We start from the raw sequence: 12,480 nt of genomic DNA on the forward strand, positions 1-12,480 counted from the left end.
CCCTCCCATCAGGCAGTAGAATGTAGTGGGTAGGTTTCCCTGTATCTCTCTCTTTTCATGACTGAGCAAACATAGTGCCCTCACCCTCTCTTCCTATGCCCCAGCTCCTCAACTGGCTCTGGCAGTGGGCAGCCTGTGCTGCTCCTGGCAGCATGTCTACAGGAAAAACTCTTTTCTGTGCTGCATCCCATGAGTACCCTGAGACTGGTTTCTCTTCTACTGACCTTAATTTCTTTCCTTTTTCAACCTTTTTGCATGACATCTCCAAAATAGTAGCATTTTCAAGCTATAGTTTTCACAATAGTGAATGGTGTTCACAATAGGGTATGGTGTCACACCAAAATCTATGTATGATAGTAGAAAAGAAAAAAAGCAACTGTTAATTCTTAGCTCAAATGCTTTTGTCTCTCATGATGTTAATTTTTACAACTATACCCCTTCAACAAGACTTGATCCTGACTATTTTTTATTGAAGAACTTAAAATGTGTTGTCCAGTGTGAAATTAAATATTCTGTAGTCAAATGCAAGCATCCAACCCAAAAAGGCAGATGCTACTCTCGGTCCAGTATCTATGTGTAAGTCACATTCTGTTGGCAAATGAAGTGGAAAAAATGTCTAAAATAGTTTCTTCTGCTGCTTCCCTATTTTTTTATATTAGGTTGCCCCTGGTATTTCAAGAGTTTCTATCCAGGTACTGTATACTTTCACAGCAAATCTAAACACATTTTAGCTGAGCAAAGAACATTTGGAGACTGGCTCAGTGCCCAGAGCCTGCTTTTAACCTCTGCTAAGGCCCTTGTCTTTCTCAGCAGCACTGAATGTGGTGTTGATATCCAACATTTTCTAGCTACGGGAGAAAAAAGAAAAATTCAATATAGAATTTCTGAATCTTAGTGAATCAGGTGTAACAAATACTGGCCTAAAAGAAGACATCAGATTGTAAAGATCCTGAGAAGCAGGATCAGGCATGCTTAAACACCCAGGTTAATGAGCAGAGAGCTATGGCACTTGATGAATTCTCATGTAACTTTTTAAGATATCCACTATCTCCCAGCTGAAAATTCACACATAGTTATTCTGTAAATGTATTCTAAAAATGTTATGACCATTAAATATTGTCTAATATATGTATAAATTCTGAATGGCTAATTTAGACTTTGGACGATTCATTTTCTTCTTACAAGTATATTTGAGAATTCCTCTAGAGTAATCCACCAACTCATCAAGGAACTATTGAGTATAAGTTAAAGCAAATAGTATGTCAAGAGATTGACAACTTGATTTTATGTTATTTCTCACTGACTGAAGAAATTGAATCTGTCTCTCTATCCCTAAAATAAAGTAATCCCAACACAATATTGAAGCGCTCGTGAACAGCTGTTGCTCATAGCATGATGCTCCTCTTGGAACTTGAAATAATGTGCATCTGTTTACAAGATGCATGAATAAAATATCAGACAGGTAGAATTTGTGACCTAGTTAGAAGTTATGTGCATGATCTCTTCTCCTTGGTTGAACTGAGGAAACATCTAGAGTGGCTAATCCTTACTACAACAAACCTTATCTGAGTTTTTTGGTTTTGTTTCTTTTAGTGAAAGGGTCATTTATGAATGTGTGCTCTTTTGATTTGGGGCTGAGCTTAAAATAGCTAGACGTCCAAAAACTTAATATGCACAGTGAAATTTAATTAGGTAACTGCATGAAAATCAAAGGGATTCTTTTGTAGACAGGATGCAAGAATCCCCTTTTGGTACTTTCAGCACATCTGCAGCTAAGTCCTGTTTTCATCTCCTCCTCTTCAGCAAGAAGTGTTAATAATAGATGTATGATCTGCTGCCGAGGGTGATGGGCCAGGGATGTGAGGAGGAATGGACTATATTCCTTCCACTTGCATGGTGCCTTCTTCATGTAGCAAAAGTGCACAACGTCTAATATTTCAAAAGGCAGTCTTCAACTTTGTACATTCCAATTTGATTTGCTAAATTTGGTTCCCACAGACACCAAGCACTTATTTCATGGTCACAGTTTGACTTCTGGATGCTAAGAACCTCTTGAAAGTATACACAGAATTTCTGAATTTAGGCTTAATTAAGCATTTCCATAAAAGATACAAGCCTAGCATATATCTGTTTATAAAAACCTTTTTATATCTATAATGTGGACTAACTCTTGGAAAAGATAGTAAGCTTCAAATGTGCTCCAGTTACATCTCTCCAACTTAAGTTATTTATTTCAAAAATTGGTTTTCTTTTTTGGTAGATTAGGCAATACTGAATAAAATTGTATTTGTTTAAAAATCTGTTCAATGTTAACTCTCAGCATGAGAGGCTACCTGCAATATTTATGAATCATAATTATGTGAGACTTATTAAAAAAATCCAACAAAACACAGAATTGCAGAATGAACTAGGTTGGTAAAGACCTTTGAGATAAACATAAAAAACCACCATGCAAGTGAAGAAATAGAGGATTCCATTGGGGGAAACACCAGATACACTTTTTGAGCAAGATCACTGACACATCCAAATATGAATATATCATATAAACCATCACACTTTTTAAATCACCTTTTGCTGGCAGTTACCAGAGCCAGCAAAATTTCACAATGTTTCATTCAGGCAAAGGTCAGTGATGAATTGAATTTCATTCTCTTAAACATTTCCATTTCTTTTTTGTGGCTGTGTCACTGCCTTGATTGCTTGGGGCTTGTTTTGTTTTGTTTTTCCCTTCTATTACGTTTTTTGGGTTTTTTTTTCAAAAAAGTGGTGAGATTAAAATTTTTGCAAAGAAAGATATTTAGGCAGTGGTTTTTTGGGTTTTTTTTTGGTTGTTTTTTTTTTTGGTTGTTTTTTTGTTTCTGTTTTTGGTTTGTTTTTTTTTTTTTTTACTCATGGGAAACATATTGGAGGTAAGCTTTTTTGTGTCATGCAGGTTGTGGTTCCCACCTCCTGGTGTATTTAATGCACTGTGTGCTCCTCAGCAGAGCATGGGCAGCAGCTTCGAGCTCCCTCTCCACTCATTTACAGCTTCAGCAGCTTGGGTGCAGAGCATTCCTCTCTGTGTGTCTGCACATGTCAATGTGTGGTGTCCTAATTAAGATTTGTTGTAATCCAGGTAGTTCAAATAAAGTTTCATGTGTGGTTTTCACTTTTCCTGTTCTGGTATTTCTGTGATTTTTATGTTCAAGGATGAGACTTCTCTGAAATTGTATGAAGGCAAAAAAGGAGAGCAGCTATAGAAAGTATATTTTGGTATAAGTTTTTTAGCTTTTCATAAGATGCATTTAGTTGGCATGATGTTGCCTATCTGAAAATTGTTTTATAATAATTTCATCCCATTTTTCTTTCATGTCAGTTTCCATCAACAAGGCAAAACAGTCTTTGCTTTAATTATTCTTTATTAAGATTCATATCTCTGAGATTAAACTGAGAAAAGCTTTGGCAATTCTCAGGTTGTGGTTGTCTAAAGAGGAGCCAGACTGAGGAATGGAACTCCTTGTTTTCCAGCAAGTAAAAATAGGAAAAATCAGCTACACTCCCTGAATCCTCACTACAGTGCCTGCATGCTTACCCCAGGCATGGGGCACACCATGCTTTTGAGTTAAGGGATGCTGAAGAAGATACATCCTTGACAATGCCTTTGAGAATTTGTTATGAGATGTGTCCCTCTGCTGATAATATCCAGGGACAGATGTCTCTTCCATTCTTCAGATGTATCTCAAGTAAGAAATCCAGATGTTAGGCTGGCCTCTTTCTCAATTTTAAAATAATCACTGGGCTCTGGCTTACGTGGCAAACACTTTGGTTATTCCTTCCTTTGAGGTTTTTAAATTTTGAATATGCAATGCCAGTCACAGGACTCTGAGATTCGTTTTTCTCATATAATGGGTGCTTTTTATTGTAGGAATATTCAACTGGCAAGGGACCAGCTAAAGGGATCACTGGTGGAACAAGGTGGAGTTTTCTATAGTTTTGTATGTTATGTTCACATTTCAATGACTCTTAGTTCTAAAGGTCTCAACTTCATTGTGAAGATATTATTTAATGAGTCTTCTAAATGTGTTGTATTACTGGAGTGGCCTGGCACCCCAAATGACAGGAGAGTTTCTGTCTTGCCAGTACCCAGCCTGGGTGTGGTTGTCCCCAGGTCAGTCTGTCTTGAAAAGGAGCATCACTCCTGCCTGAACAATTTGCATATTCTTTTGCTTACCAAATAGTAAAAAAAAAAATACATTTATAAAAAATGGTAAAAATGTTTTGAATTTTTCTAGTTACAAACTTAACTTTAGATGCACAGATCTCTTCATATTGGTTGTTAAAATTTTCCACTTGACCTTGATTTCAGCAGCAGATAAGAGATTTCCTGTTGAAATTAGGATAATGAGCCATTGCAATATGCCAGCTGCCCAGCCATTGTGGACTCTTTTTCTAGGCATTCCAGGAGGATTTTTTTGGAAAGAAATTTGAATGAATGTGGGATTTTATAGAGAAAAAAGCTACAGAGAAATGTCAGTTCAGAGAAGAAAGTGGTAGCTCACACCCATATTATTAAAGAAGTTAATATTTTTTTACAGTATGAGACTAGTCCACAGTTTCTTATCTTGGTTTGGGTGCTCCCTGTCTAGGTGAGGCATTTTCTGCCCTTACAGAGGAGATTAAATCTTAGCTGAAGCTCAGAAGGGAAAACCAGCTTTGTGTACACCACTCAGTGTAATGATTTTTTGTGATTTTGAAAGTCTGATATTAGCTGTCCTTATGTTGTTTTGGACCTCAGATGGTTTCGAGTATTTTTTTTGCTTTTTCTTTCTCTTACTTTTCTCTCTCTCTCTTTTTTTTTTTTTTTTTTTTCCTCCAAAGAGAACTGAAAAGATAAGGACAGTTGCTTTAAATATTCATGTTGAGGCCATTTGCACCTATCTAGTAGGAGCCAGTGACCAATCAGTTCTTTGCACAAATCTCAGCTAGTGTGTTTGGCACTACATCAGCATATCTATTATTGATTTTTAAGAGAAGTACTGTGGGGGCACCTAGTGTTCCTAAGAGATAGTATGGCAGAGATCAATCTTTCCTGTTGGAGTGAACCAGTCTGGATGGGGCTTTGAGACATCTTGGTCTAGTGGAAGGTATCCCTGGCCATGGTGGGGATGTTGGAACCAAATGATCTTTAAGGTCCCTTCGAACCCAAACCCTTCTTTGATTCTGTGATACAAATCTGCTTGCACAAGCCTTGTTAAATTACTTAAAGGGAAAAAAAAGATCTAAGAAAGAGTGAGGAAGGAATGGAATGGTGACTGCACACCATGGCAACTGTGCCTGCCTGCAGGAAGCAAGTCTGTCCATCACCAGGAAGAAGCACTGTGCTCTCAATGGTAACAAACATTTTTGAACTCTACTGTGCATCCAGTGTAAAGCTGTACAACAACATATACTGCTGTATTTTCATCCAAGTCATACAACTGCAGGAGAAATGAAATCCTGGGCCTCCTGATCCAGGAAGAATGCAAAAAAAAAAAAATTAAAAGGCACCTAAGAATCAACTATAGCAGTTGTCAGATATAAGTTGCCTTCTTGGAGGCCAAGCATTTGGTATTGGTTTATCACAAGTAGGTTGGTTCTTCCAATGCAGGGCTGGCTTGGTATTCTACTGCAAATTCCATGGAAGGAGTGGGACAAGCCAAGTCTGTTTATTTCTTGTCTATTTATCATCTTCCTTTCATATTTTCATGGAGAAAAACAAGTGCATGTAACTTGTTGGTGGCCTTTTTGGGTTCTTCTGCATTGGAATTGGGCCAGACTGGGAGGTAGCTGGAATAACCAAAATTTGGTGACAGGAGTCTGTCATGGTGCTTGCTAAACACATAAGAATTGCACTTGCGTGAGTAATTAGAACTTGAAAAATATTCATGTGACACCTCTTATGCTAAACAGTATATTTAATTGGGAAAGGAGAATCTAGTGCTTTTAGCTATCCTGATTAGTCCTTGCTCATAAATTCTACTGAAATTTATGCTATACTCTTCATTTTCTCTATTTTTTCTTGCAGTTCCATGTTAATATTTAAAAATACTCACTGTGGTGTATGTGGCCCTTCTCAGCTGTGTTAAGGGTGTTGTGTTGATTAAGAGATTTGTCTGAAATGTGTTGCTGAAGGGCATTATCTTGGAGTGATAAAGTGCTACTGGACATCTATTACTAGAACAGTTCATCTGATTAAACAGGGCAATTAGTACATGGTTCTGCCTTGAGCTGTTCATCCTGCATCTACCAGTGCTACCTGTCTGAGGATTTGCTGTCCTGCTGGCAGAGACATGAGTCCTCACAGAGAGTTGTCCACACTGCTGCTTCACGGTCCCATGCATGAGAATATTGTGTGTTACACTGAAGAATTTATACAGTCTGTAACTTAATTCAGAACTTGGTCTGCCTCCCCATTACTCTTTAAGCTTTATCCATTGACAGTTTTGTCAGTGCACACTGCTGCTGCAGATGGTAAATAGCATCATTGGGGTTTTGTTCCATGGCATGAATGATGAAACCAGTCTTGCACTGAAAGCTCCACAGAATATTTATCTGTTTGAGTTTTGTATGTATATCTTCTTCAGTCATTTCTGTCCTGGGTCCAGAACCAAGCTCAGTGAAGCCCATGTGTGGTGTGTGCTTTCCTGGTGGTTTCACGATTTAATGGATACCTTCTTGGGAAATCCTTGAGACCTGGAGCAGCATGTTTATTGTGGCACCAGAGGATTCCAGCAATTCACTCTACAATAACTACTTCAGTATTAATACTTCCACTTTTTATTACTGTGACCTCTTTATAACACTTAGAAGATAAAATAGGCTATACATTCCTAACATAGTGTACACTGGTGTTCACTAAACAACATATTTCACTATATAGCTCACACTGACATTCATATCATAAATGTGTCTGTTTGAATTACTACTATTGGAATAAAGCACATGTATGTTAGTCATTATGTCTATATACTTGTATCATTTAGAAACTAAAAGTGTATTCTTGTTGGTATGGGAAGATGAGAACTCTTGTGCATGCACTTATGTGGTGACTGTGTACTGGAGCTCTCTTAAAAGCCATTATGATAGTGGGTCTTCCTTAGCTTGGCATTTCTCCCCTTCTGCTGGCTGTCATCAGCCTCACAGCAGAGAAGAAAACTGCTTCTCCCCTTCTTCCACCATTGTCTTTTTTTCCACATAAAAAGATGTGTAGAAAGCTGTGTCCCACAGCAGAGGTGTCTTCCTCCCTAAGAAATACACTGACTTATTTTTCCCTTACCTATTGCATACGCAAATGCTTAATTGCAGGAAAATTATCTCAAAATTTTAAAATTATGTGCTTTTCTGTCAGCCAATTTATTGTGAAGATATTTGCAATCATTTTTAGCAGGTGACACAAAATATGTGTTTTTTTCTGCATGGACTTTAATAACTGGTTTAAAACTCCAAAGAGTAGGTAATAATTTTGTGGAGAAAAAGGAGAAGGTGTGGCATATGAAATGAAAGATGTATTGATTGACTAGATAGGAGTAGTGTTTTCTAAATACAATACTGCCATGTTTTAAAAAGCATTGTCTAAAATAAATATTTTAGAAAAGGAAAAAAGACTAAGGAAAAAAAAGGCAAATTTTTTACATATAGACGTATAAAAATTAAAGAGTAGAGTTCTCATGCTTTTTGTTGTTAGCTTGGAACATATCCTGTCATCCCTTCCAGCAAGGGAGGTGTGGAGGGGTTTTGAGCACACAAATATTTTGCTCTTTGGCCTTAACTTTGAGTAAGGTAAAATATATCATCACTGTAGATTCCATATTTTCATGTCAAAATCAACTAGCAGCTGCCCTAAAATAACACTAGCAGTTACATATTGATATCTTTCCCTCAGTTACTTGTAAAGTAGCTGACATTGATTCCATGCCCTACTAAATTTTTATCATAGAAACAGAGTTGTGTTTTTTTCTTTGCAGTATTTTCTCTCTTCTTTATTTGGAAATAGCTAAAACCACAACAAAATGGATTGTTTATCTATAACAAGAACTTAAAATCACATTTTTTTTTGTCCTTGATCAGTGAATTAAAAATTGCATTTTGACATTTTGGCCCTGGTTGCATTTATTCACTTATCCCCAGCACAGACGCATTTCATCTCACACATCAGATACTGTGTCATGTGCAAGCTTGTGTTCTGAGGCTTCCCTAATGACCTTTTAATTAGTTGTTATTATTACACAGCTGATAGGCTTCAGCCACATTGATGTCATCATTTATCTCGCCTTTCATGTGAAATAGTCCCGATTGCTGCTGTGGCTGCCTTGCACTTCTTCCCCTCCCTTCTCCTGGCATGGACTGGCCTTGCTGTCCTGTTTCCATGACCTTCAACACTGACGTACATGCACCTGCAGTGTTACTGCTATGTTGTGTTTTGGGGTTTTTTAATGCCTTTTTTTGTCTTTTTTTTTTGTTTTTTTCAGAATCCTCTGGAGCATCACATTCCCCTGTTTGGAGTGTGGACAAGAGTTTGGCATTCATTCTGCTTTCACAGGTACGTTTTTGAATTAAAATGCACATTTTTTTCCTAGAGGTTGATAAAAGGAGAGCAATTCCAGATTGATTTTACTATGTCCTCCTCTGCTGTCTTGGGAGGTATGTTTTGATAATGAGTTTCTCTTTCTCCACCTTTACTAGTTCATTGGGTTGGCAGATTCATTAGTTGCAAGTATATAGTTGAATGCCATTTCAGAAAGATTGAGGCTTTCTCTTCTCTTGCTGGCCTCAGTCATGCAGCCATGTGTGTGTTGCAGAATAATTTTTGGAAGTTCTCCAGTAGTTCCAGGCTTTTTCTCACCCTTTATTCCCAATATGTACTTTGGTTGCAGTCGCTCCATTCAGTAAATTTGTTTCAGCTTTTTACAATGGAGACCTCCTGTGCAAGTGAACACTTCTTGCCTTGGTCCTCCAGAGCTTTCTATTTATTTCTGTTACTTACCTGACTCCTTTTTGGAAGTATTCCAGTAGTTCCAAGCTTTTTACCATCCTTTATTCCCAGCCTGTACTTTGGTTACTGTTTTTCCATTCAGTAAGTTGCGTTAGCTTTTTGTAACAGAGACCTTCAGTGCAAACAAGCACTGGTAGCCTCAATACTTCAGAGCTTTCTGTTACTTAATTGGTTATTACTACTACTTTCCAAATACTGAGTCAGACAGAATCAGAGAATGGATGAGGTTGGAAGGGACCATAGTGGGTCATCTGGTCCAACCTCCCTGCTTAAGCAGTGTCATCCTAAAGTACATGGTATAGAATTTTGTCCAGACAGTTCTTGAATATCTCCAGTGAGGGAGACTACATCCTTTCTGGGCAATCTGTTCTAGTGCTTAGTACAGAAGTTTTGCTGGTAAAAAAGTTCTTCCTCATATTCAGGTGGAACTTTCTGTGGATCAGATTCTGCCTGTTGCCTCTTGTTCCGTTGCTTGGCACCTCTGAGAAGAGCCTGGATCTATCGTCTTGGCACCCTCCCTTCAGATACTTATAGACATTGATGAGGTCCCCTCTCAGTCATTTCTTCTCAATGCTGAACAGGCCCAACTCTCTCAGTCTTTCCTCATAAAAGAGATGCTCCGATCCCTTAATCATCTTTATTGCCCTTTGCTGGACCTGCTCCAGGAGCTCCATGTCTCTCTTGTGCTGAGGAGCTCAGAACTGCACACAGCATTCCAGATGTGTGGCCTCACCAGGGCTAAGGAGAGGGGCAGGATCACCTCCCTCAACCTGCTGGCAATGTCCTTCCCAATGCAGCCCAGGACACACCTTTGGCCTCTTGGCCACCAGGGCACTGCTGGCTCATGGACAGATGTTGTCCACCAGGACTCCCAGATCCTTCTTGGCAGAGCTGCTTTCCAGCAGGTCAGTGCCCAGCCTGTGTTGGTGCATGCAGTTGTTCCTCCCCAAGTACAGGACCTTGCATTTGCCCTTGTTAAACTTTGGAAGGTTCTTCTCTGCCCATCTCTCCAGACTGCCAAGTCCCTCTGAAGGACCACACAGCCCTCTGCGGAATCAACCACTGCTCCCAGCTTGGTGTCATCCATGAACTTGCTGAGGAGGCATCTGCCCCTACGTCCAAATGACTGATGTACAAGTTAAGCAGTACTGGGCCCAGTATAGAACTCTGGGGGACACCACTGGTGACAGGCCTCCTACTAGACCCTGTGGCACTGATTATGACCCTTGGGATCTGCTGTTTAGCCTCTTCTGAATCCACCTCACTGTCCAGGTATCCAGCCTACACTTCCTGAGTTTGCCTGTGAGGATGTTGTGAGAGACAGGGTCAAAAGCCTTACTGAAATCAAAGTAAGCAATATCCACTGCTCTCCCCCCTTGCATCCAGGTAGTTGTTTCATCACAGAAGGCAATCAAGTTGGTCAAGGATGATTTACTTTTAGTGAGGTGTTAAACTGATACTAGTGAGGAAATAAACTGGTACTCCTGAGCACTGTGTCATCCATGTGGATAGAGATGGCCTCCAGAATGAGCCATTCTATCATCCTCCCACGGAAGAAGGTGAGGCTGTCTGGCTGGTAGTTCCCTGTATCCTCTTTCCTGCCCATTTTGAAAGCTGGGGTGCTTTTTTCCAGTCCTCAGGCACAAGTCCATCCACAACGCTCTGAGCTTGATCTCAAGGTCTGAGCAGAAGATGAGCATTAAAGCTTAAAATCTTTATTTTTGTCACTAAAGCTCCAAAACAAAAGGTGTCAGGAATAATGGAAAGAGTAGCTTCATCATTGGTGAGTACAAGTAAACTGAAACCCATGAAGGCAAGAGAGGACAGGAGCTGAACATGTGGCACTTGGTAACAATGGTTGTAAAATTCTTGAAAGATTAATAAGGCACTACTGGTATTTCATTGTAGCAAAGAAAAAAAAGTCAGTAATCAATGTCTGATGTGCCATGTGTCAAATTAGCAACACACTTCACTATTACTTAGTTTTAATTCTGCTCAGTAAAAGGCATTTCATGTTCATCTGTTTCCAATCAGCATATTTGGCTCCAGAACATAAATTTGCATTGTGTGGGGTCTTAAATTAACAATTATCACTGCTGTTTTATTTCAAGGCAAATTGCTAAGTCTGAGAGTACTCATGGCTAATTTAAGGGTAAAAATCTGTTCCCCGAATGTGAAAATCATCTCAGAAGCCATTTCTGTCAGCTGAGGAATTGGGAATTTGAAATTCCAAATATGTATTTGTCCTGGTTTAGGGCAAATTTGGGAGAGAATCTTTGAAGTGGTTTCATACATAGTATGCAATTAAGGCAGCAAAACCATTTTAGCTGTGCCGTGGACTGAACCAGGAGCATTCAAAGATCTTTGTTAATTTTTGTGATCACAAGTTAACCTACACGAATTTTACAGTCACATTTCATATTTTTACCTTCCTCATGTTGTGCTGCATGGGATTTATTTCTGCCATCTTAGAAATGGGATTCAATGTTTTGTGTTCAGGTCTGTAGTTTTGTTGGAAATATATTGCTCATTTTGTCAACAGAAAAAATTGGATTTATGATTTATGATGAAAGCAGCATTCTGTCCTGGCTGGGGTAACACAGCCAGCCCTCCCTTTTCATTAACTTTTACAGAATACCTTAAAGCCAGTCCAGATCAGTGATGAGCTGGAACTGGGACTGAGGGACGTCTTCAGTGGAGGGACCCCGTTTCTCAGCAGTGGTGGGGGTGGTGTGCTGACAGAGCAGCTGGGCAGGGGATGTTACCTTTATGAAGCAGGCATGAGCAGATGAGAAAACAGACACCATGTGTCCTCATTTGAGGTTTGTCACCTTGGTTTCTGCGTCCCATTATTTGTCTGCTTTAGGCATCTTAACCCTGCCATGCAGGGTTAAGTAGTTTCAATTAACTACTTTAAAACTTTGCTGATACTCATCTCTTAATGAAGATGAAGCAGCAGATACAAGATTGGCTTACCTCTATCTGCTTTCTGGGTTTGGGATGAATTTTGTATGTTACTTTGGGCAGCTAGTATCAATCCTGTATTTAACTTTCAGTTTGGATATTTACTTTTGTTTACAGAAGAAGGGACATCTATAAGTGTGGCTGTGTATCACATATCTTAGAGGAGAATGGATATGTAGCAATCTTGGGGTAGTCTGATACTCTCAGGGAGGGCAGGAATGGAGTAGTTTAAGCAAACTTTCTAAGCAATAAATAGTCTATGACACTTGTGAAGACAGGGTAGAGAGCATCCCTAGTTCAGGATTCCCCAGGGACAAGCCTGATGTGTATCTGGTCATGCAGTCAGCGTGTGAAAGGGGTCTGAAGCATTGCCAAAAAGAACAGAATTTACTGAGGAGTCTTCAGCAAACCTCCACACTCATTCAATTGACTGATCAGTATTTGTGGTTGCTGGATTTACTCCACTATGCATTTTCATCCTGTAAGTGTGTGGTGCTCTGAGCCTG

At 39.3% G+C, this 12,480-nt stretch overlaps 1 protein-coding gene across 1 annotated transcript in view; it reads left to right on the forward strand.

Annotated features, from left to right (window-relative positions):
* LOC128808572 (uncharacterized) overlaps positions 1–12,480 on the forward strand; it is a 141,960-nt gene that overhangs the window by 117,658 nt on the left and 11,822 nt on the right. The window contains exon 5 of the mRNA XM_053979888.1: positions 8,487–8,557. Within this exon, the coding sequence (XP_053835863.1) occupies positions 8,487–8,557 (71 nt within the window). The remainder of the gene's footprint in view (positions 1–8,486; positions 8,558–12,480) is intronic.

Source organism: Vidua macroura, chromosome 1 (assembly GCF_024509145.1).
Source record: "Vidua macroura isolate BioBank_ID:100142 chromosome 1, ASM2450914v1, whole genome shotgun sequence".
NCBI classification, from domain to species: domain Eukaryota; kingdom Metazoa; phylum Chordata; class Aves; order Passeriformes; family Viduidae; genus Vidua; species Vidua macroura.